The following is a 19,279-nucleotide window of genomic DNA, read 5'->3' on the forward strand; positions in this document are numbered from 1 at the left end:
TTTTTTTTTTTTTTTTTTTTTTTTTTAAATATTTATACAGTAATTTAGGCAATGTGTAACATTAAAGTATAAATGATTAAGGATAAACCAATTTGGTTACTGGAAAACCTGAAGGTTGATCTAGAGCTTTTTAAAATATTAAAGGAAGTAGAAGAAGTATAGATATAAGCAGTGAATATTATAAATACAAGCATTATAAGTATAAAGACAGCATTGTGAAAGGATTTACAGACAGATGCCACAGGATCTGTGGTATTCGTCACTAGGTATGAAATGGGAGTCAACAAAAGAACAGCTTAAATGTATACACAGTTGAATTATATGCTATATTAGCAGCATTAGAATGGATTGAACAGACCAAGGATAACAACATTTTAATATGTAGAGACTCTGTATCAGCCCTTATGAGTATTAAGTATGAAATAACTCGAAATCATCAGGAATTATTGTATGAAATTTTGTTTACAAACTCAAGAATATGCAGACTAGTGAGAAGTGCTACATTCGTGTGGGTCCCAGCACAGGTGGGAATACAGGGTAATAAGAAAGACGATAGACTGGCAAAAGAGTCAACAAATAAAGGGATATGTTGACGTCAAAATTAAGTTAAAATGAAGTCAGAAGGGAAGAGAATCTAATATGGAAAAATGGCAACATCAGTGGGATCATGAAAATAAAGGGAGATGTGTGTTTCAAAATAAAGTAGGTATGGTAAGAGAGAGAAGGGAAAGAAAAGGAAAGAACAGGTTAGCACGTTTACCCTCACACTTCCAGGGCCGGGGGTTCGATTCCTGTCGCAGCCCTGTGTGTGTGGAGTTTGCATGTTCTCCCCGTGCTGCAGCGGTTTCCTCTGGTTTCCTCCCCCAGTCCAAAGACAAGTCCAAATTGGGTGTCCAGGGCGTACCCCGCCTTGTGCCCCATGCCTCCTGGGATTGGCCCCAGGGTCCCTGCAACCCTGTAGGATAAGCGCTATAGAAAATGGATGGATGGATATAACAGGAAAACATCGCACAGGTTTATGCGATGAATGTCAGGAGGAGGAGACAGTTACACATCTTTATGTCATGCAAGAGATATTCACAACAAAGGGAAGAGATGAAGGAGCAGCTAAGGAGAATGGATATAAGAGAGCATAATATTAACAGTAAAATAGAATGTGGACATATTTGATTCATTTCCTAAGGAGGACTGAACTGGAAGGACGAATCTAAGTAACAAGGACTAAGTAAAAGGAAAACAGTAGGTGGCAGTAATGCAACGATTTGGAGGTCAACAGCCGTAAAACACCAAGGAAGAATAAGAAGACGAACACCAGCGATGACGCAGTGGTCGGTCGCTATTTGATGACGTTGCTTGACGCGCCAGGAGGCGGAAGTAAACATGGCGGAAGGCGGCGATACGAACGCAGTGAACGAAAACGTACCGGTTTATGAACACGTCGGAGTCAACTCCAAACCTTTTCACCTCGGTAGCTTTAGAGATTTGTGGCTAAGCGTGCTGAAACCGGAAGATTACTCTTTTAACGAGACTTCCGGTGAAATAGAGGACGCGCAGTTTATAGAGGAGCTGGGAATCACTCCGCAAACGCTGGAGGAGCTTAAAACTATCTGCAGGTAAACTTCCACTTTAGGTTTATTACCAGTGGACCAACTCACTAACTCCTAAATACCTCTCTGTAGTGTAGCACACTAGTAATAGTGCACTACTGTAGGTACCCTGTGTAGTGCACTGTAATACAGTGCTCCTCTCCTGTATAATACTGATTACAGCTAGGAAGTGTGAACTGTGAAGTAGAATTACATAGAGCTGAATGAAGATGACAGTCTGGAACATCTAGTACGACATCTATTGTGAAAAGCACTAGACTGGGTGTAGAAGTAATAATTGCACTCTATGTAGTGGACTTGTTTAGAGTAGGGTGCTGGATCAATCCTACATGGGTCTGTAGGGGACAAATAGTGCACTACTTAGGCACTAAACACGTTTTATAACCGGAATAAATAGCTGTTGAAAATAAAAAAAATAAAAAAACAACAGGAAAATAAAACGCATTAGACCCAAAAGTGAAGTTATTAAAAAATAGCCACTTGATATTCACCCTATCAAGTGTAAAGACTAAATAGAGGCATTTATAATCCAGCTTCCTGTACAATATAAGGTATGAAATAATAGTTTTCCTAATCTATATAGTGCACTTCATCATAATTTAGGGCATACAAAATTCTCACTCACACCCTTAGAGCTTTTAAAAATGAAATAATGTCTTAAGTGCCCTAGCTGCCTAGTGCTGGGGCTGGGCGATATGACACAAATATCATATCGCAATACTTGAGGCTATTTCTACGATACACGACGTGTAGCATTATCTATAATTTAGCTCGTAAACTGTCCGCAAAACAGTAGTAAAATGAACAAAAAAAAACGTTTAATGCCTACAAAAACAAATGATTACACTTAATTTGTAATTATTAAAAACAACAACAAAAAAACATACAAAGATATCTCAGAAAAGTGTATCGCGTAATCATTTATCTCGATATCGATATTATATTGATATATCGCCCAGCCCAGGGTAGTGCACTGTTTGTACGGTAGGGAAAGATTTGGGATTGATTCACCACTATTTGGTATATAACAGTTATTTCAGAATCCAGAATTATTTAAAGTAAAGCAAGTTAGGATGCAGTGCTCTACGAAATGTGAAAGAAGTCAATATTCAATGCAAAAAGGTTTATGTCCAATAGGAAGGCATTTAATGTTTCAGCCTATCTAGTGTGAATCTTAACGAGAACCATTTATAATGTGTTTCTTACTCCCTATACAAGTGCACTAGATCCTAATTTGGGATTCGATTTACTTTAATAACTACACTAGTTAGGGAGTAGTGATGCGCTCACTCTCTCTAGTGCCCTATTCACTCAGTAGAGACTTAGTCTTGTTTGCATTAGTGCCCTAAGTAGTGCACTTTTTGTCCACATTTGATTCAGTTCCCTACTCTCTGGAAGTGCACTACTCCGAGTATGATCATTGGCCTCTTTAACCGATGTAGTGCACTTCAGGCTAGTTTGAGATTCTGTCTAATTTAAGTAAATATTTCTGTGTCCTCTAATGTAAAAAGCACTAGATAGGGTGTTACACTCTAAATAGTGCACTCGTAGAGTGTTGATGACTGAATCAGTCCTAAAGTATTCCCTTTTTTGGACAAAATAGTGCACTACATAGGTTACAGAAGCCAATATTGAACACTGTATAGTGCACGTGTATGTAGGGAGCAGGAAGCTGGATTATAAATGGTTCCAGATGACTCTCTCCCTAACATGTAGTGCACTAAATGAGATGTAGAAGCCCTAGTTAGTGTGTCACAGTCGGGTGTGTGTGTGTGTGTGTGTGTGTGTGTGTGTGTGTGTTTCAGTCCTGATTCTCTTCGCTGTCATGCTGAAGATGAAACTCCTGATCCTGACCTGGTTCCTGCAAACCCTCAGCTCGCCACCTTGAAGTAAAAACAACACCAGCAGAGTAACAGAGTTTTTAACCCTGGGATTACTGTAGAGTTTCGCTCCTGTGCGGCTCACAAAGATTTACTGTAGAGGTGTTACAGTGTGATGTTCCTAATAATATGACAGGAGTCTAAAAAGGTCATGATATTAATGCATCATTTTAAATACACGCACACCGGTGAAAAGTAAAGGAAATGGAGATGATACAATCCTTGTACAAAAGCAAGAGAGTCTTTTCACTTCTGTGTGTGTGTGTGTGTGTGTGTAACATACACAATAAAGCACAGATGTGAATTGATTAACTCTGAACTACACTGACTAGCCTCGGTGGCACATTGTCTGTGCCAAATGATTTGTTTTGGCTTAAACTAAAGAAAACTGTCACATGATGATGATGATGATGATGATGATGCTGATGATGAGTTGAAGCAGAACGAACTGAAAAATCAGTTTAGATTTGATTCAGATGAGCAGATATCACGTTTTTGTTTGAACGTGATCCACGATCGGATGTGAAAAAGATCCGGAGCTGTTTACACGTACACCACGATATCCGATCTGCCTCAGACGTCAGGGATGAAATAAAGTCAGAATAGATCAAAATAGAAAGTACGTTATTGCACTTGTTAGATAAAGAAAATATTGTATTTGTGACATTTACTGAGATTTAAATATTTAAAGGTACGTCAGGTACGATTAGGTCTCGAACGGTTCAGTAGCTGGATTGGACATTTTAATGATTCATTTTTGACTGGCAGGAGGCTCATCCGAACACAAACAAGCTTCCGGACCAGAAATCAGCTTTCCGAACAGGTTTTCTCAGCCACTTGATAACACTCTTGTGCTGAGGCCACGACTTAAACCTTTATTTTTGATGGTGTTTTACATATCCTCCATGTTATTCATACACGCAAGAATTTTTTAAAAAATGGACTATTGCACCTTTAAGTGGTGGATATTCAATAATGCACTCGAAAATGCTTAAACATCGCTTATAAAATATTAACACATGCTGAGATCTGAAATAAAAAACAAAATAAAATGTTTTGTTTAAATAAGTTTAAATAAACACCCCCCCATTTCCTTACTCACAGTGGTACAGGAAAGCATTTTTCAACCACCAGCCTGAATTCTAATGAACTATTCCTGTTAAATATTTAATCATTGCACTTTTTACTTTAATGTGACGTGCCTGAGACCGGATTCAGACAGTTTTATTTCCGTTCTGTCCTCAGACTGAGGAAGAGGAGGCTGGACTATAAGAAGACTCTCATACGGGACATTGTAGGACGACACGACATGTTCTCTAATGAGTTGGTGAGTGAGCGATTAAAATCCTCCCCCTAAAAATGATTAAAAACTCCAACACAAAGCAAATTAAACACCAAACCGACCAAGCGTAAGAAGAAATGTACACCATGGTGCAGGTCTGCAGGCTGAGATTTACTTTACTGAGAGTTAATTTCACTAGTTTGTCGTCCTCTAGTGGAAGAAACACGTATAGCACAACACATCTACACTACATGAGCTGTAAAATGTTTTTCGTGCGTGGAATCGCACTTTGTAAATATTTTTTTTTACAGTTTAAATGTCAATTTAAAACTTAGAAATACGAATCTAAAACATTTTACACGTTTACGTCATGGCGCAGACGGACTTCTTACTTTTGTGATTGTGACTGAGCTTTAATTTCACTAGTTTGTCGCCCTCTAGTGGACAAACCACAGTGTAGCATCACATTTACATGAGCTGTAAAATGAGCTTCCAGGCGTCACGTGGGTTACATTTATTAATATTGACGGAAATATAGTTATATTTAAAATATTAATTGTTGTAAATATTATTATTATTAAGGCCTATCATGTATTTGAGATATTTTTGGTCTATATTGTGAAGCCATTATTGTCTATTGTTTATAAATTGTAATTAAATTTGAATTGCCCTTCTTTTATTAATTTGATCTGGTTTCTTTTAACTCCGTACACCTTACGGGTATTTTCTGCAAAAAGTTTAAGCAAAACCCCCCAAAACTTATTATTCTGACATTTTCACACTGTAGGTCAGTTTCAAATAGCCATCGACTGAAAACCTTTTAAAAACATTTTTTTTTTAAAGGAAATGAAAATGGTTAAAATGATTAACTTGCATTCTTCTTCTTCTTCTTCTTCTTCTTCTTCTTCTTGCTTATAACTATTTACAGCTTCCTGGTGGAACAAACAAGCTACAACTTTTGCATATTTCAGCAGCGAGAATAATAACATGCACTAGAAATCAAGATCATATTAGAGCAGTTATAGCGTCACTCCACCGGTTTTCCTTCAGAATTAACTATAAAATCTTATTAGTTTTTCATTCTCTTAATGGTTTAGCACGTTCATACCATTAGTTTTATTTTTAGGCTCCATCTATCTCTGAAATTAAAAAGAAAATTAAACTAGCTTTTATTCTTTACCTTTTATTATACTTTTACATTTGTACTTTACATTTATATTATTCTAATTAGTACACTTATTTTATTTGTATGGACTCATTATTTAAGTAAGTACATTTATATTGTATTTATTATTATTATTATTATTATTATTATTATATGGCGCACTTTAGTGACTCCTGGTGGTGAAACGCGGAACTGCAGACATGAACTTTCTGTGCCGTTCAGGTTTTAAGCCACATCTAATACACACTTTACCACCTCCACCTAACACACACGTCACCTTATAGATGTAGACCTGCACTAACTGGAATCCATCTGTCGTGCTGCATAAAGTTTTGGCACCCACTGCCCTGTCAATTAATATAAATTTGCGCACCACCGGTTTATTCCTAGCGTATGTGTGTGTGGTGTTTGTAGGCGTGTACGAGGGCTTAAATGTTCTGTACTGTGTTGTAGGAAATGCTGTCTCTGGGCAGGAGAGCTGAAGATGCCTCAGACACCGTTCCCGAGGGGGAAATCATCCTCACCTTTAATATCATGTATCCTGTCCTGTTTGTCCGAGTAAGACACGAGACGTGACGTTATAACAGAATCATAAAGCAAGCAGTATGCAACAGTCATATAGTGCTTTACAAAAAAACCCTCAAAAAAACGTCATGGACAATAAGAAGAAATAGAGAGACAGTTCACAGGGTTTTAACCCGGACAAAACATCGGAGTGATCAGTAGTATCACAACTGAGCTTTTTAGAAAGTAGAAGAAATTAAAATGAAAACGTCTGCGATTGTTTAGGGGCTTACGTTTTTTTGCATAAAAAAAAAGATAGAAAACTCGAGGGATCCAAATGAAGCATGTGTGTTATAAATATATCATTTTTTTAATGTTATAAAAACAAATGATGAACACCGAAAACATTGGTTTTTCTCCTGTGTGTGTGTGTGTGTGTGTGTGTGTGTGTGTGTGTGTGTGTGTGTGTGTGTGTTAGTTTAGACACGTGAGGGCGTACCAGACGCTGCATGTTCTGGGCTCGCAGAAGCTCACCGAGCTCCGAGACGCCATCTGCTGTGTGAGCGACCTGCAAGTGTTCGGAGAGTTCAGTAACACACCCGATATGGTGCCTCAGTTCATCAGCAAGGTCTCACACACCCACCCACCCACACTGTTCAGGTTTTGACGCGTGTAGTTTCTAAAGTCGTTAAATGAGCGTTGTTCTGTGTGTTTTCAGGATCATTACAAATCTGCGTTCTTCTTCTTCGAGGGGATTTTCTACAACGACATGCGCTTCCCCGAGTGTCGTGATATCAGCACGTGAGACCTGTTCAATGTTTATTAGAAATGTAAATGTCTAATACAACGCTTTAAACGTCATTCCTTTGACTTCATGGGTTTGTATATTAATTATAGATTAAAGTCTAACTTTGCTGTGTGGAGATTTTTACACGCACACACACACACACACACACACACACACACATCTTTAATGTCATCAACCACGTCACTGACTGATGTCCATGAGTGTGTGTGTGTGTGTGTTGGTGTACAGTGTGACACGTGATTGGGCCAAAACCCGAGGTTTCCCCGAGTTTAAAACGGCTAAGATGGAGGAGGCGACGTTCAGTGATCTGAGGATGAAGGTGGGATATCCGTACCTGTACTGCCATCAGGGAGACTGTGAACACGTCCTCATCCTCACAGACGTCAGGTCTCTCTCTCTCTCTCTCTCTCTCTCTCTCTCTGAGCACGCTAAAGACACTCAGCTGCTGCTTAAGCACTGTAGAGCCGGGCTCTCTCTCTCAAACATGTACACACACCACACCACACCGGACCGGACCGATAAAGGATCTAATTCGGCCCTCTGAATGAATCTGTGCTTTAACATAAAATAGATTTGTGGACTTTAATGGAATTAAAAAAAAAAAAAAAAAAAAAATATATATATATATATATATATATATATTATATAAAAAAAGATCCATCTGTCATTCCACCAGGGGGCGAAATTCAGGAAACCCTGAACCACACCTGCTGTTTTATTTTGACTTAAGTAACTCCTCATTTCAAGATAATATCTCATTATTTTGACTCAATATCTTGAAATAACATGTCAATATCTCATTGTTTTTATTTTGATATTATCTGTGGGGGGGATTTGATATGTAATGCCTTATTAGCACACCAGAACATTATTTCAAGGTTTCACTGCAACCATAAACTGTCATTTGGAAAACGATTCTTTTTAGTAAAGAGGTGTGTGTGTGTGTGTGTGTGTGTGGCTTACAGATGAACGCAGATAAATAAACACACGTAAGAGGTGTTGAAGTGTTCCTGCTCATTAAACTGAGGGGTTTTTTGGTCAGATAGGAATAGAGAGTTTGTGAGATCTAAAGCATAACGTTCATTTATTTGTTGATTGTGTGTGATTCAGGCTGGTCCATAAGGACGACTGCTTGGACAGGAAGTTGTATCCACTGCTGTCACACAAGCACAGAGTCATGACCCGGAAGTGCTGCGCGTGTCACCTGTACATCAGCAGGTGAGCCGTCTGGCCGCGATCTCGCTTCACACACACGCCAAACCTTCCTCGATGAGCACGGAGAACCGACTCTGTTAATCCAGCGTGAATAAAAATGTTGAGGTTCTCGCCGTTCACTCGTAGCTTAACCCCAAACCCTAGCGTCCTGCTGGCTTCGAGTTGAGCCGCTTTCTTAGTTTACACGTCATGTTTTCCAGCTTTGACACGGTGTTGAACTGTTCCCTCAGATGGATCACGACGAACGACACGCTTGCTCCGATGGATCCGTGTCTGTACTGCGATCAGTGTTTCCGTCTGCTGCACTACGACCAACACGGCAACAAGCGGGGCGACTTCCAGGCCTACGCTTACGTCGACCCCGGAGCCTTTAACTGAGCGCGCTCCCAACACCGCGCCCTGAACTCCTCCTATTATTTTTGTATAAATATTTATTCTCCTCAGCGTTTACTTGTAGCTGGGAATCATTCTGTTCTCGACTAAATGATGACGGCACGAAATGACTTGTTGATGTTCAACATTTAGAGATTTCTATTCAGCTGAAAGCTGAAGCATTGTTGTGTTCACCTCCTGTGTTTCGGTTTGTAAATGTCACGCGCCGGCAGGTGTCGGAACACGAGGCGGGAATTTCAGCTCGAGACGTGTGGTGAGGGGAAGAACAGCAGCGCGTGTGGTTAACCATGTTGTTTCCTGTGTATTTTACCCACAATGCACTACTGTGGAACAAACCTGGCCAAAAATGATAAGCCCAGTCCTTCAACACGGTGTCCTCCGTTAACCTCAGTCGTGTTTCATTCACTGCTCCAGCTTTCCTAAAATATCCCCGCTGACCGTGATCTACACCGAATAAACTAAAATTAAAACTAAAATTAAAATGAGCAGAGGAACATCCGTACACTTGACTGTTCAACAATTAACTTTATTTTTAATAAGAAAGCAGAACACGTTAGAACGAGCGTGTTAATATAAACCTGCGATTACAAACGAAACCTTCTGACCAATCAGAATCCAGCAGCAGATGAACTGCACGCAGCGCCGCTTCTGATTGCTACTGATCTATTATTTGTATCGTTGTTGTGTTTTTTTTTTTTTTTATGTATCTGGTGGAAAATAAACGAGACGGTGAAGGTGGAGTGCGCACTACTTTATTAAAAGGCCTTAAAGTTTTTAGAACAAACAGAAAAATACAGTCCTCTTATTTACACAAACGCCACGAGAGGCTTCCGAACACGCAGACGGACAAGAGAAGGAAAACAAAGAAGTTCTGTATAAAAAATAAACCTCTATGTTCGTACAGAAAGGACACACACACACACACACACACACACACACACACAGAGTGTAAAACTGCACTAACGGCCCGCTCGTTAATACAACGAATCATCAGACAGGTTAAAACAAGAAGAGGCAGAAGAATGCTGTAAACCACAGGGAATCTCCGTGTGTGTGTGTGTGTGGGGGGGAGAGAGAGAGAAGAGTTTAGCGTTTCTATAGCAGCTAAGGGAAATTCCGGAGATGCTCCTTTAAAACAAAACCAAAAAAACCCTGTCGTATCAGTGTGAGGATAATTAAATGTAAATTCACTCAGACAGTAAAGCAGGAGGCGGAGCTAAGACGATCTAAAAGATTAGCAAAAACCCGGAATTCTGATGGGAATCACTAAGACGAGGGAAGAGTAACGAGTCCCGAGGAGGATGAAACCGTAAAAGTGTAAAGACCACTCCTTTCCTTCAGGGCCGACGACTCACACACACATACACACACACACATACACACACCAGTCAGTGGGACATCATCATGCTGATTCTTCTGCTGGATTCGTCACACTGTCAACACACACACACACACACCAAAAATCAGAACATTTTGAGAGCTGATGAAGGTTAAGAGTAAGTATAAAGTAATGACAGTGTGTGTGGTGCTGTTACAGGAAAATAACGGAGGACAGGATGGTGTGATGAAGCGGAGTTCCTCTTACACACACCCCCGCGGTGTTTTATTCCTCTTTCACCACAGCAAACTGATAACCATTACATCAGTCACCTGTTCTGCTCCGCTGCTGCAGTTTCATCCGTCCTTTCCCTCTCGGTCTCAGTGCTTTTATCTTCAGGGCTTGAGTCTCCATTCACAGCTCTGTTCTCTACACACACACACACACACACACACACGATGTTAAAAAGATTAACACGAAAGAGTGTGTAAAATATTCCAGTGTCTACAACTGAACTAAAAGATGAGCCACAGCGCCGTGTCAGTCATTCACATGCCGCTCGGTTCACCTGCCGAGGTTCTCCTCACCTGCTCCGGGTTCTCTGCTCTGCTCGGCTCTCTTTAGCGCCCCCTTCTTGGCGTCCTCGAACTGCCGCTGCTCAGCCAGAGATTTATTGATCACCTGACTGATCAGCGTCTCTCCTTCACCCACCAGGAACATGGTCTTAAATTTATTATACAGCATGGTGGCTTTGTCCATCACGTCCTGACTCGCCTTGAACCTGCGGATCTGCACATACGTTCCCATGACAACCGTGTTAAACACGAGCCGGACAGTCGTGGGGTCTCCGCGTTGCCATGTTAACGCCGGCCTTTTTACATAGACGCAGTTGATAGTAGCTCAGAGAGACCTGGAGACTGTTAATGACAGGAGGCGGAGCGACTGTTGGCAAACAAAGTGGGCGTGGCAACCCATTTTCGGTAACGGCATGCAAACGAGAAGTGAAGTTTTCCTTATTTTCAATGTTTTATTACGATTTTATTTTATACGACGTTTATCTGAGCTGCATTCGCACGTCCTGCCTTGTGTATCGCACCACCCCGGTGTTGCCGCTGAAACCATGGCAACCTGCAGTAAACCAAAAACAGGACACGCCCACTAGAGACCAGGGTGAATGATCTGTCCTGTGTGAACGCGCGGCGAGTCTTCACTGCGGCGGACTGCGGCGTGTCGTTTCCTTTCCCGCCCTCGTAAATAAACGCGGTCGAGTTTAGTTCAGTCGCAGAAACGTTTCCTTCTTTTCAGTTTCCAAACCAACGGCCGGTCACGACGAGACAAACCGGGATAAACACGGAGCTCTGAGGCGCTACCGAACACAAACAACCCCAAAAGCTGCTCTGTAAAGACAATTTACAGAGCAAACATGGCTACTGCCTGGAATCCGCTCATTACGCTGCCGTGGATGTTCGCTGCACGGAATGGAGCTGATTCTTAAGTGCTTTTATAGAGGATTAACAAAAAAGGCACCAAAAAGTGTTTTGGTTTGTTAGTTTTTAAAAGTCTAAGGTGTTCGGTCGGGTCGGGCACAAACAATTTTAAAAAAATTTTTAAAAAATATATTTATTTATTTAATACATAGAAAGTGTGTAAAGTTTAAGAACGAAGAGAGCTAAAGAGGTTTACGTTACTTTACGGGGAGGATCACGGGATTCAGAGCTTATACTTCTCCTGAAATGTAAACGAGTCTGCAGTGGGCCGTACAGGAGCGTGGACACGGCGTGTGAGAGTTAAATCACACGAATCTGTCCTGTGGCGTGTACGGAAACCATGACGTCGAACCCGTTACACATCCCGGTGAAATCCCAGGAGAGGAGGGATGGGGTTCATCTGGAGAAAGATGACGTGTGTGTTCCCTCACCTTCTTGAGCGTGGCGATGAGCTCACAGTGTTTCTGAAGGTGCTGCGTGGTGAGCTGCAGCGAGCTCAGTTCATCCAGAGCCACCAGACACTTCTTCACATCCTGAAACACATCCGGACGTTATTCTGGGTAACATACTGTCTGTGTGTGTGTGTGTGTGTGTGTGTGTGTGTGTGTGTGTGTGTGTGTGTGTGTGTGGAGTTCACGCCCCTGGACTCACCGGGTTGTTGATCTTCAGGGAGATTTTAATCTCGCCGTGTAACCTCTGCAGCCGCGACTCTGTCGACACGTCTGTACAGAGAAACGCCACAAACACGTAACAAATAAATACAAACCACGGATTATATTTAATAAAGAAATCACCTTCATTAGGCATCACGAGCTTCCGGGAATGAGGAAGGGTGTGTGTGTGTGTGTGTGTGTGTGTGTAGGCAGAATATGAAGGTTAGAAATAATGTACATTTTTACTGGATTAAACTCATCTTGTGTACTAGATGATGAGATTTCAATCAGTTCAGTGCATATATTAAGACATCGGGTCATTTAAGTGGATTTTCATACGTGTGAAGTTTTATTACCTGCTGCTTACACGATCACGAAAGTAAAAACAACCCCAATCCAGTAAAAGTTGGGACAGCATGGAAAATGCAAAAAAAAAAAAAAACACAAAGAGAGTTGTCTGAAAATCCAGTTCACGCTGTACTATACTGAGAACACATTATTAACTCATTATTTGATGTTTTACTTTGTGAATTTAATTTATTTAATCTTATTAGAAATTTGATGACTGAAACACGCTCTTAAACAGTTGGGATAGTCAACTGATTACCGCTGTGTAACATCAGCTTTTCTTTTAATAACACTTATTAAGCGTTTGGACGCTGAGTGAAGACTCCAGTTGTTAACTTTAGCGAGAGGAATTTTCCCCATTCAACCATTATGCATTTCTTCAGCTGAGCGACTGTACTGGGCCTTCGTCAAGTTATTTTGCGCTTCATAACGTGCCACACGTTCTCAATGGGAGACAGGTCAGGACTGCAGCAGGCCATGCTCGCACCCGCTCTCTCTGCTTATGCGCTTGTAATCCGGATAGAATGTGGTGTGGCGTTATCCTGCTCTGAATGGAAGCACATGTTTCTCCAAAATGTGTACATATCTTTCTGCATTAATGCTGCCCTCACAGATGTGCAAGTTCCCCATGCCATGGGCACTGACACACCCACATACCATGGGCACTGACACACCCCCATACCATGACAGACGCTGGATTTCGGACCTGACGCTGATAACAGCTCGGACAGTCCTTTTCCTCTTTGGCCCGGAGAACACGACGGCTGTTTTGTCCAGAAACTATTTGAAATGTTGACTCGTCGGGCCACAAAACACGATTCCACTGTGCTACTGTCCATGTCAGATGAGACCGAGCCCAGAGAAGTGGGCGGAGCTTCTGGACAGTGTTGATTTGTTGCTTCTGCTTTGCATAGTAAAGCCTTAACTTGCATCTGTGGATGCAGCGGCGAATGGTGTCGAGTGACAGAGGTTTACCGCAGTATTCCCGAGCCCATGTCAGGATCTCATTACAGACTCATGAGGGTTTTTAAGACGGTGACGTCTCAGGGATCGGAGATCACACGCATTCAGAAGTGGTTTTCGGCCTCGCCCTTTACGCACCGAGATTTGACCGCATTCCTCGAATCTTTAATTATATTGTGCGCTGTAGAAGGTTCTTCTTCTCCCTAATGAATAACACGTGTATCAGCGCCGAAATCCGATACTAATTAATAGACCCTTCCAGTAAGCCCCGCCCCCGTCCTCATATGTTCCTAGCTCATTAAGGTGAAAAATAATCCACCTGTGTGTGTGTGTCCGAATTAGTAAACATTAGACACGTATATACAGTATAGTTAACATCACTTTACTACGTTTATTATCCATGCACTGAAAGAGAAGAACAGGACAGAGATTTTGAATCAAAATCAATCCATACAGGAATCTTTTTGTGATCGTTTCGGCCAAAACTACTCGAATCGGCGAAATCACAATCGCACGAAATAGTTCTGCACGCTCTCCCTGTGATGTTTGCTGGTAAACGAGACGTTTTGGCTGTACTCATGTTCGTCTGTACAGTCCTCAGTGCTTAGAGTTCAGCTCACCCTTTTTTCTCTCTCCTTTCCTTTCATCTTTCTTCCCCTCCTCTTTTCCCAACCTGCAGGAAAGGAAAGAAAAAAACGAGAGGAACATAAACATATCAATTAAAATAATCTATAATCATGCAGTGACATCACAGTGCGTGGATTAACAAGTTTAATTTATTTAGCATTTAAATAATTATACTAAATATCTAGAAATTCATTCATTATATTTTTAATATTATTATTATTATTATTTTTTTGAAAATAATAAAAACTAAACTCTTAGAGCTGAACCACAATTTAAAATAAAATGAAATTAATAAATAAAACCTAAAAACAAATACAATTTTAATAATTATAAATGAGAAATAATATAATTGAAATGAATAATTTAATAATAATAAATAAGAAAAATGTGTGTAAAACGGTCTGGACACTTTTTACACACGTTTCGACGGTTAATCACGTAAAGACAAAATCTCCAAAAAGGTCGTCTGTGTGTGTGTGTGTGTGTGTGTGTGTGGACAAATATCTTACTCGTTTATTTCCTCCGGTTTACGTCGTCCGTCTTTTTCTGCGTCAGTTGTCTGCTTTGCCCGCTTACGGTTTCGCTTCTGCTCGAGCACAAGAGAGAGAAAAAAGAATAAATCGTAATTAAGAGGGTGTGTGATGAAGCGGAGGCACTGATACCACACTCAAGTGTGTGTGTGTGTGTGTGTGTGATGAAGTGGAGGCACTGATACCACACTCAAGTGTGTGTGTGTGTGTGTGTGATGAAGTGGAGGCACTGATACCACACTCAAGTGTGTGTGTGTGTGTGATGAAGCGGAGGCACTGATACCACACTCAAGTGTGTGTGTGTGATGAAGTGGAGGCACTGATACCACACTCAAGTGTGTGTGTGTGTGTGTGTGTGTGTGTGTGTGTGTGTGATGAAGTGGAGGCACTGATACCACACTCAAGTGTGTGTGTGTGTGTGTGTGTGTGTGATGAAGTGGAGGCACTGATACCACACTCAAGTGTGTGTGTGTGTGTGTGTGTGTGTGTGTGTGTGTGTGTGTGTGATGAAGCAGAGTCACTGATACCACACTGAAGTAAGTGTGTGTGTGTGTGTGTGTGTGTGTGTGTGTGTTTACCCCGTCCTCGTCAGACTCAGATGAGCTCTCCTCTTTGGCACTGCGCTTCTTCTTGGCCTCTGGCTCTTTCTTCCCTCCTTTACTCTCATCTTTTTCTTTTTTCTTCTTCCCCTCTGCCCTGCGCTCCTCCTCTCCATCTGAGGACCTGCTCTTATCCTCCGCTGCTCTCTTACGCTTTTTCTCTGCATCTCCACCAACATCTCTGTGTGTGTGTGAGAGAGAGAGAGAGAGAGAGAGAGAGAAAGAGAGAGAGAGAAAGAGAGAGAGAGTAAATGCCACTATCTGTATTCATAATGAACATTATGAACGTTTTTTTCTTAGTAATTAAATAATTTGTCTTGAAGAGTCCAGTGCATAGAGGTTACATTGCTCTCTCTCTCTCACACACACACACACACCCATGTGAGGTCTGCTGCTGCAGTAGAAGCAGTTTTTCCGCGTTGGGTTTCCTGCCTCTCCGTTTTGGAGTTGGTGTTTCTGTGGCTGAGAGAGAGAGAGAAACACACACACACACACACACACACACACACACACACACACACTTAAACACTTACAAACCACCACAAATCATTCCTTTCATAAAACCCAATTTAGTATTAAAATCTGTTTTGAGATAAGTCAGGCCGTACCCATGGGGCTGGATGTGTGGCTCGCAGCTCCGCCCTCTTCCTCCGAGTCCTGCTCGGCTTCAGCCTGCACCATCACAGATTTAAAAAAAAACAAAAACAAAGGAGAGAAAAAAAAAGAACTTTTAATTTTAAATTATGTTTTACATTTTTATTTTAGTTTCAGCTCACAAAGACCACGCCTCCTTGACAGAAACACAAAGGCCACGCCTCTTTCACAGGGACAGACCGGTATAGAGGTTACGCCGAAGTGGAGACGCAGTGGCCACGTCCTCTACACTGAGACTGATACAGAGGCCACACCTCTTCATTCGAGACTGTAGGTAAATAAGCCAAACTTAGAGATACTGAGGAAAAAAGGCCACACCTCCTTCACTGAGACTGACATTTACAGGTCACGCCTCTTTCAGTAAGATCTGAAGGCCACACCTCCTTCGCTGAGAGACAGGTGCCATGCCGCCTTCCCTGAGACTTAAAGGCCACACCTCCTTCATTTAGAGAGAGAGAGATAGAGGCCACATCTCCTTCAGTGAACAACGCAGAGGCCACACCTCCTTCACTGAGACTGACATTTACAGGTCACGCCTCCTTCAGTAAGATCTGAAGGCCACACCTCCTTCGCTGAGAGACAGATGCCATGCTGCCTTCACTGAGATGTAAAGGCCACACCTCATTCATTTAGAGAGAGAGACAGAGGCCACACCTCCTTCACCAAGACACAGAGGCCACACCTCCCTCACTGAGACACAGATGCCACGACGCCTTCAGTGAACAACGCAGAGGCCACACCTCCTTCACTGAAAGAGACAGAGACCACACCTTCATTAATACTTAAAGGCCACACCTCCTTCACTGAGAGAGACAGAGGCCACACCTTCATTAATACTTAAAGGCCACACCTCCTTCACTGAGATTTAAAGGTCATGCCTCCTTCACTGAGACTTAAAGGCCACACCTCCGTCACTGAAAGAGACACAGAGGCCACGCCTCCTTAAAAAAAAAAACCCAAACAAACAAAAAAACACTGCACATCCTTCCTTGAGACTAAGACACTGAGGCCACACCTCCTTTACTGTGACTGACAGGTACAAGGCCACACCTTTGGCTCTTACCTTTTTCTTCCAGACTCTTTTAGCTTTCGCAGCGTCTGCGGGGTCTTTTGGTGGTGAGGCCTGAAGGAAGAAAAAAAAAGTTAAAACTATTTCACATATAAACAGAACTCACAGGGCAGGGTTTATAACCGACTCGACCAATACACCACAACATTCATCACATCTGATACAAACATGGACATTTAAAATTAAAATGATATTCACCACGTTTACTTTACTACTGATCTCCTATTTCTCATTAGATGACAAAGCTAAACTGGTAGCCATTAACTTCCTATACTTGTTAGCTTCCTATATAAAAAGTATTTGCCCCCATCATGATTTCTTGTTTGTGTATATGTCACACTAAATTCCAAAATCTAAAATAAAACAAAGGCCACCTGAGTAAACACTAAGTACAGTTTTTAAATGAGAATGTTATTTACTGAAGCAAAAAAGTTCTCCAATACCAACTGGGCCTGTGTGAAAATGTATTTGCCCCCGTAGTTACTAATTCCCCAAATCTATGAAACTGCATTGATAATGTGGTTCAGCTGGACGAGACACAACCAGGTCTGATTACTGCAAGCCCTGTTCAATCACATCTACACTTATGTAGAACTTTTTCAACAGCATGAAGTTGATTAAAAGGTCATACCCAGTAACACTACGCCGAAATTCCAGAAACGATGAGGAAGAAGATGAAGAAGGTTACAAAGCTATTTCAGAGGCTCTGGGACTCCAAAGAACCCCAGCGAGAGCCGTTATCTCCAAATGGAAAAACTCGGCACAGTAGTGAACCTTCCCAGAAGAAGCCATGACTCATCCAGGAAGTCCCAAAAAACCCAAGGACAACATCGAAGGACCTGCAGGCCTCTCTTGCATCAATAAAGGTCACTGTTCATGACTCCACTATCAGAAAGACACTGGGGGAAAATGTCCTCCATGGAAGAGAGGTGAGGTGAAAACCACTGCTAACCCAGAAGAACATTAAGACTCGTCTGAATATTGCCAAAACACACCTTGATGATATTCAAACCTTTTGGGAGAATGTTCTGTGGACTGAGGAGTCGAAAGTGGAACTGTTTGGAACAGGAGTCCCGTTACATCTGGTGTAAACCAGACACAGAATTCCACAAAAAGAACATCATACCTACGGTCCAGCATGGTGGAGGCAGTGTGATGGTGTGGGGATGCTTTGCTGCTTCAGGGCCTGGGCAGCTTGCAGTAATTGAAAGAAACATGAATTCTGCTCTCTACCAGAAAATCCTAAAGGAGAATGTCCCGTCTTCAGTCCGTAAGCTGAAACTCAGTCGTAACTGGATTATGCAACAAGACAACGATCCAAAGCGTAGGAGTAAGTCCTAGTCCTAGCAGTAAGTGAAAGACTGATCTCCAGTTCTCAGAAGCGTTTGGTTGCAGTTATTGCTGCTAAAGGTAGCACAACCAGGTTTTAAATTTAAGTGGGCAATTAGTTTTTCCACATGGATGATTCTGGTTTTGGATCACTTGTTTTGCTTCAATAAAATAAAGAAATAAATAAAAACTTTATTGTGTTTAGTCGGGTTGCCTTTATGTTGTATTTCGTTTGAAGATCTAAAACTATTTAGTATGAGATATACACAAAATCAGAAGAAATCAGAATGGGGCAAATACTTTTTCACAGCACTGTACATTAGCATCGTTGTATTGGCCAACTGTTGGAGCAGAAAATACACGGCACTGTACCTCAACTTTTCAAACTTACCCGTGCAGAAGAGACACAAAATTACAAGCATTCTGTGTGAGAAATCTGACATGCACGTGTGGAATAATATAAAATCAAAAGTTAAAAACCACCACCGAAGATTAAAAAGCCTGTATGACCAATAAGAGCAAGGAAGAAGAGTGAGAGTAAAAACAAAAACAACCCCAAACAATGATCTTGTTGCTTCAAATTATAGTTTTGTCTTGAGGGGGTGTATAAACTTTTGCACTGGAGTATAAAAATGGAAGGGAAAAAAAATGACCATTGAAGACATTACTTTGGCTTCAATAAATATATTCAACATTAAAAACAGGAAGTTGTCCTTCATTCGCGCCGAATTCAAATTAGAAGAAAAAAATAATTTTTTTTAATGTGTAATTTTTGGGATGTTTATTAATTTCATGTTTCCAACCAAAAAAATTGATTAATCTGAAGCATCAAATGTTTCCTCAGCAAC

At 41.4% G+C, this 19,279-nt stretch overlaps 2 protein-coding genes across 3 annotated transcripts in view; one reads left to right on the forward strand and one right to left on the reverse strand.

Moving 5' to 3' along the window:
• The first annotated feature begins 1,347 nt into the window (after positions 1 to 1,347).
• Positions 1,348 to 9,594, forward strand: snapc3 (small nuclear RNA activating complex, polypeptide 3). The gene is made up of 9 exons (XM_053622189.1): positions 1,348 to 1,613; positions 3,413 to 3,496; positions 4,733 to 4,814; positions 6,388 to 6,492; positions 6,917 to 7,066; positions 7,157 to 7,239; positions 7,475 to 7,633; positions 8,357 to 8,464; positions 8,692 to 9,594. The coding sequence occupies exons 1-9, from the start codon at positions 1,381 to 1,383 to the stop codon at positions 8,837 to 8,839; spliced, it is 1,152 nt and encodes a 383-aa protein (XP_053478164.1). The 5' UTR covers positions 1,348 to 1,380; the 3' UTR covers positions 8,840 to 9,594.
• The window catches only part of psip1a (PC4 and SFRS1 interacting protein 1a), a 21,050-nt gene continuing 11,355 nt past the window's right edge, over positions 9,585 to 19,279 (reverse strand). For both annotated transcript variants that reach the window (XM_053622188.1, XM_053622187.1), the window contains 11 exons: positions 17,097 to 17,156; positions 15,988 to 16,051; positions 15,757 to 15,841; positions 15,359 to 15,560; positions 14,760 to 14,836; positions 14,244 to 14,296; positions 12,311 to 12,381; positions 12,091 to 12,192; positions 10,760 to 10,961; positions 10,505 to 10,601; positions 9,585 to 10,287 (listed from right to left, as the gene is read on the reverse strand). In XM_053622188.1, the coding sequence (XP_053478163.1) occupies positions 10,257 to 10,287; positions 10,505 to 10,601; positions 10,760 to 10,961; positions 12,091 to 12,192; positions 12,311 to 12,381; positions 14,244 to 14,296; positions 14,760 to 14,836; positions 15,359 to 15,560; positions 15,757 to 15,841; positions 15,988 to 16,051; positions 17,097 to 17,156 (1,044 nt within the window). In that variant the 3' untranslated portion in view covers positions 9,585 to 10,256. The remainder of the gene's footprint in view (positions 10,288 to 10,504; positions 10,602 to 10,759; positions 10,962 to 12,090; positions 12,193 to 12,310; positions 12,382 to 14,243; positions 14,297 to 14,759; positions 14,837 to 15,358; positions 15,561 to 15,756; positions 15,842 to 15,987; positions 16,052 to 17,096; positions 17,157 to 19,279) is intronic.

The sequence above is a fragment of the Ictalurus furcatus genome, chromosome 3 (assembly GCF_023375685.1).
Source record: "Ictalurus furcatus strain D&B chromosome 3, Billie_1.0, whole genome shotgun sequence".
NCBI classification, from domain to species: Eukaryota; Metazoa; Chordata; class Actinopteri; order Siluriformes; family Ictaluridae; genus Ictalurus; species Ictalurus furcatus.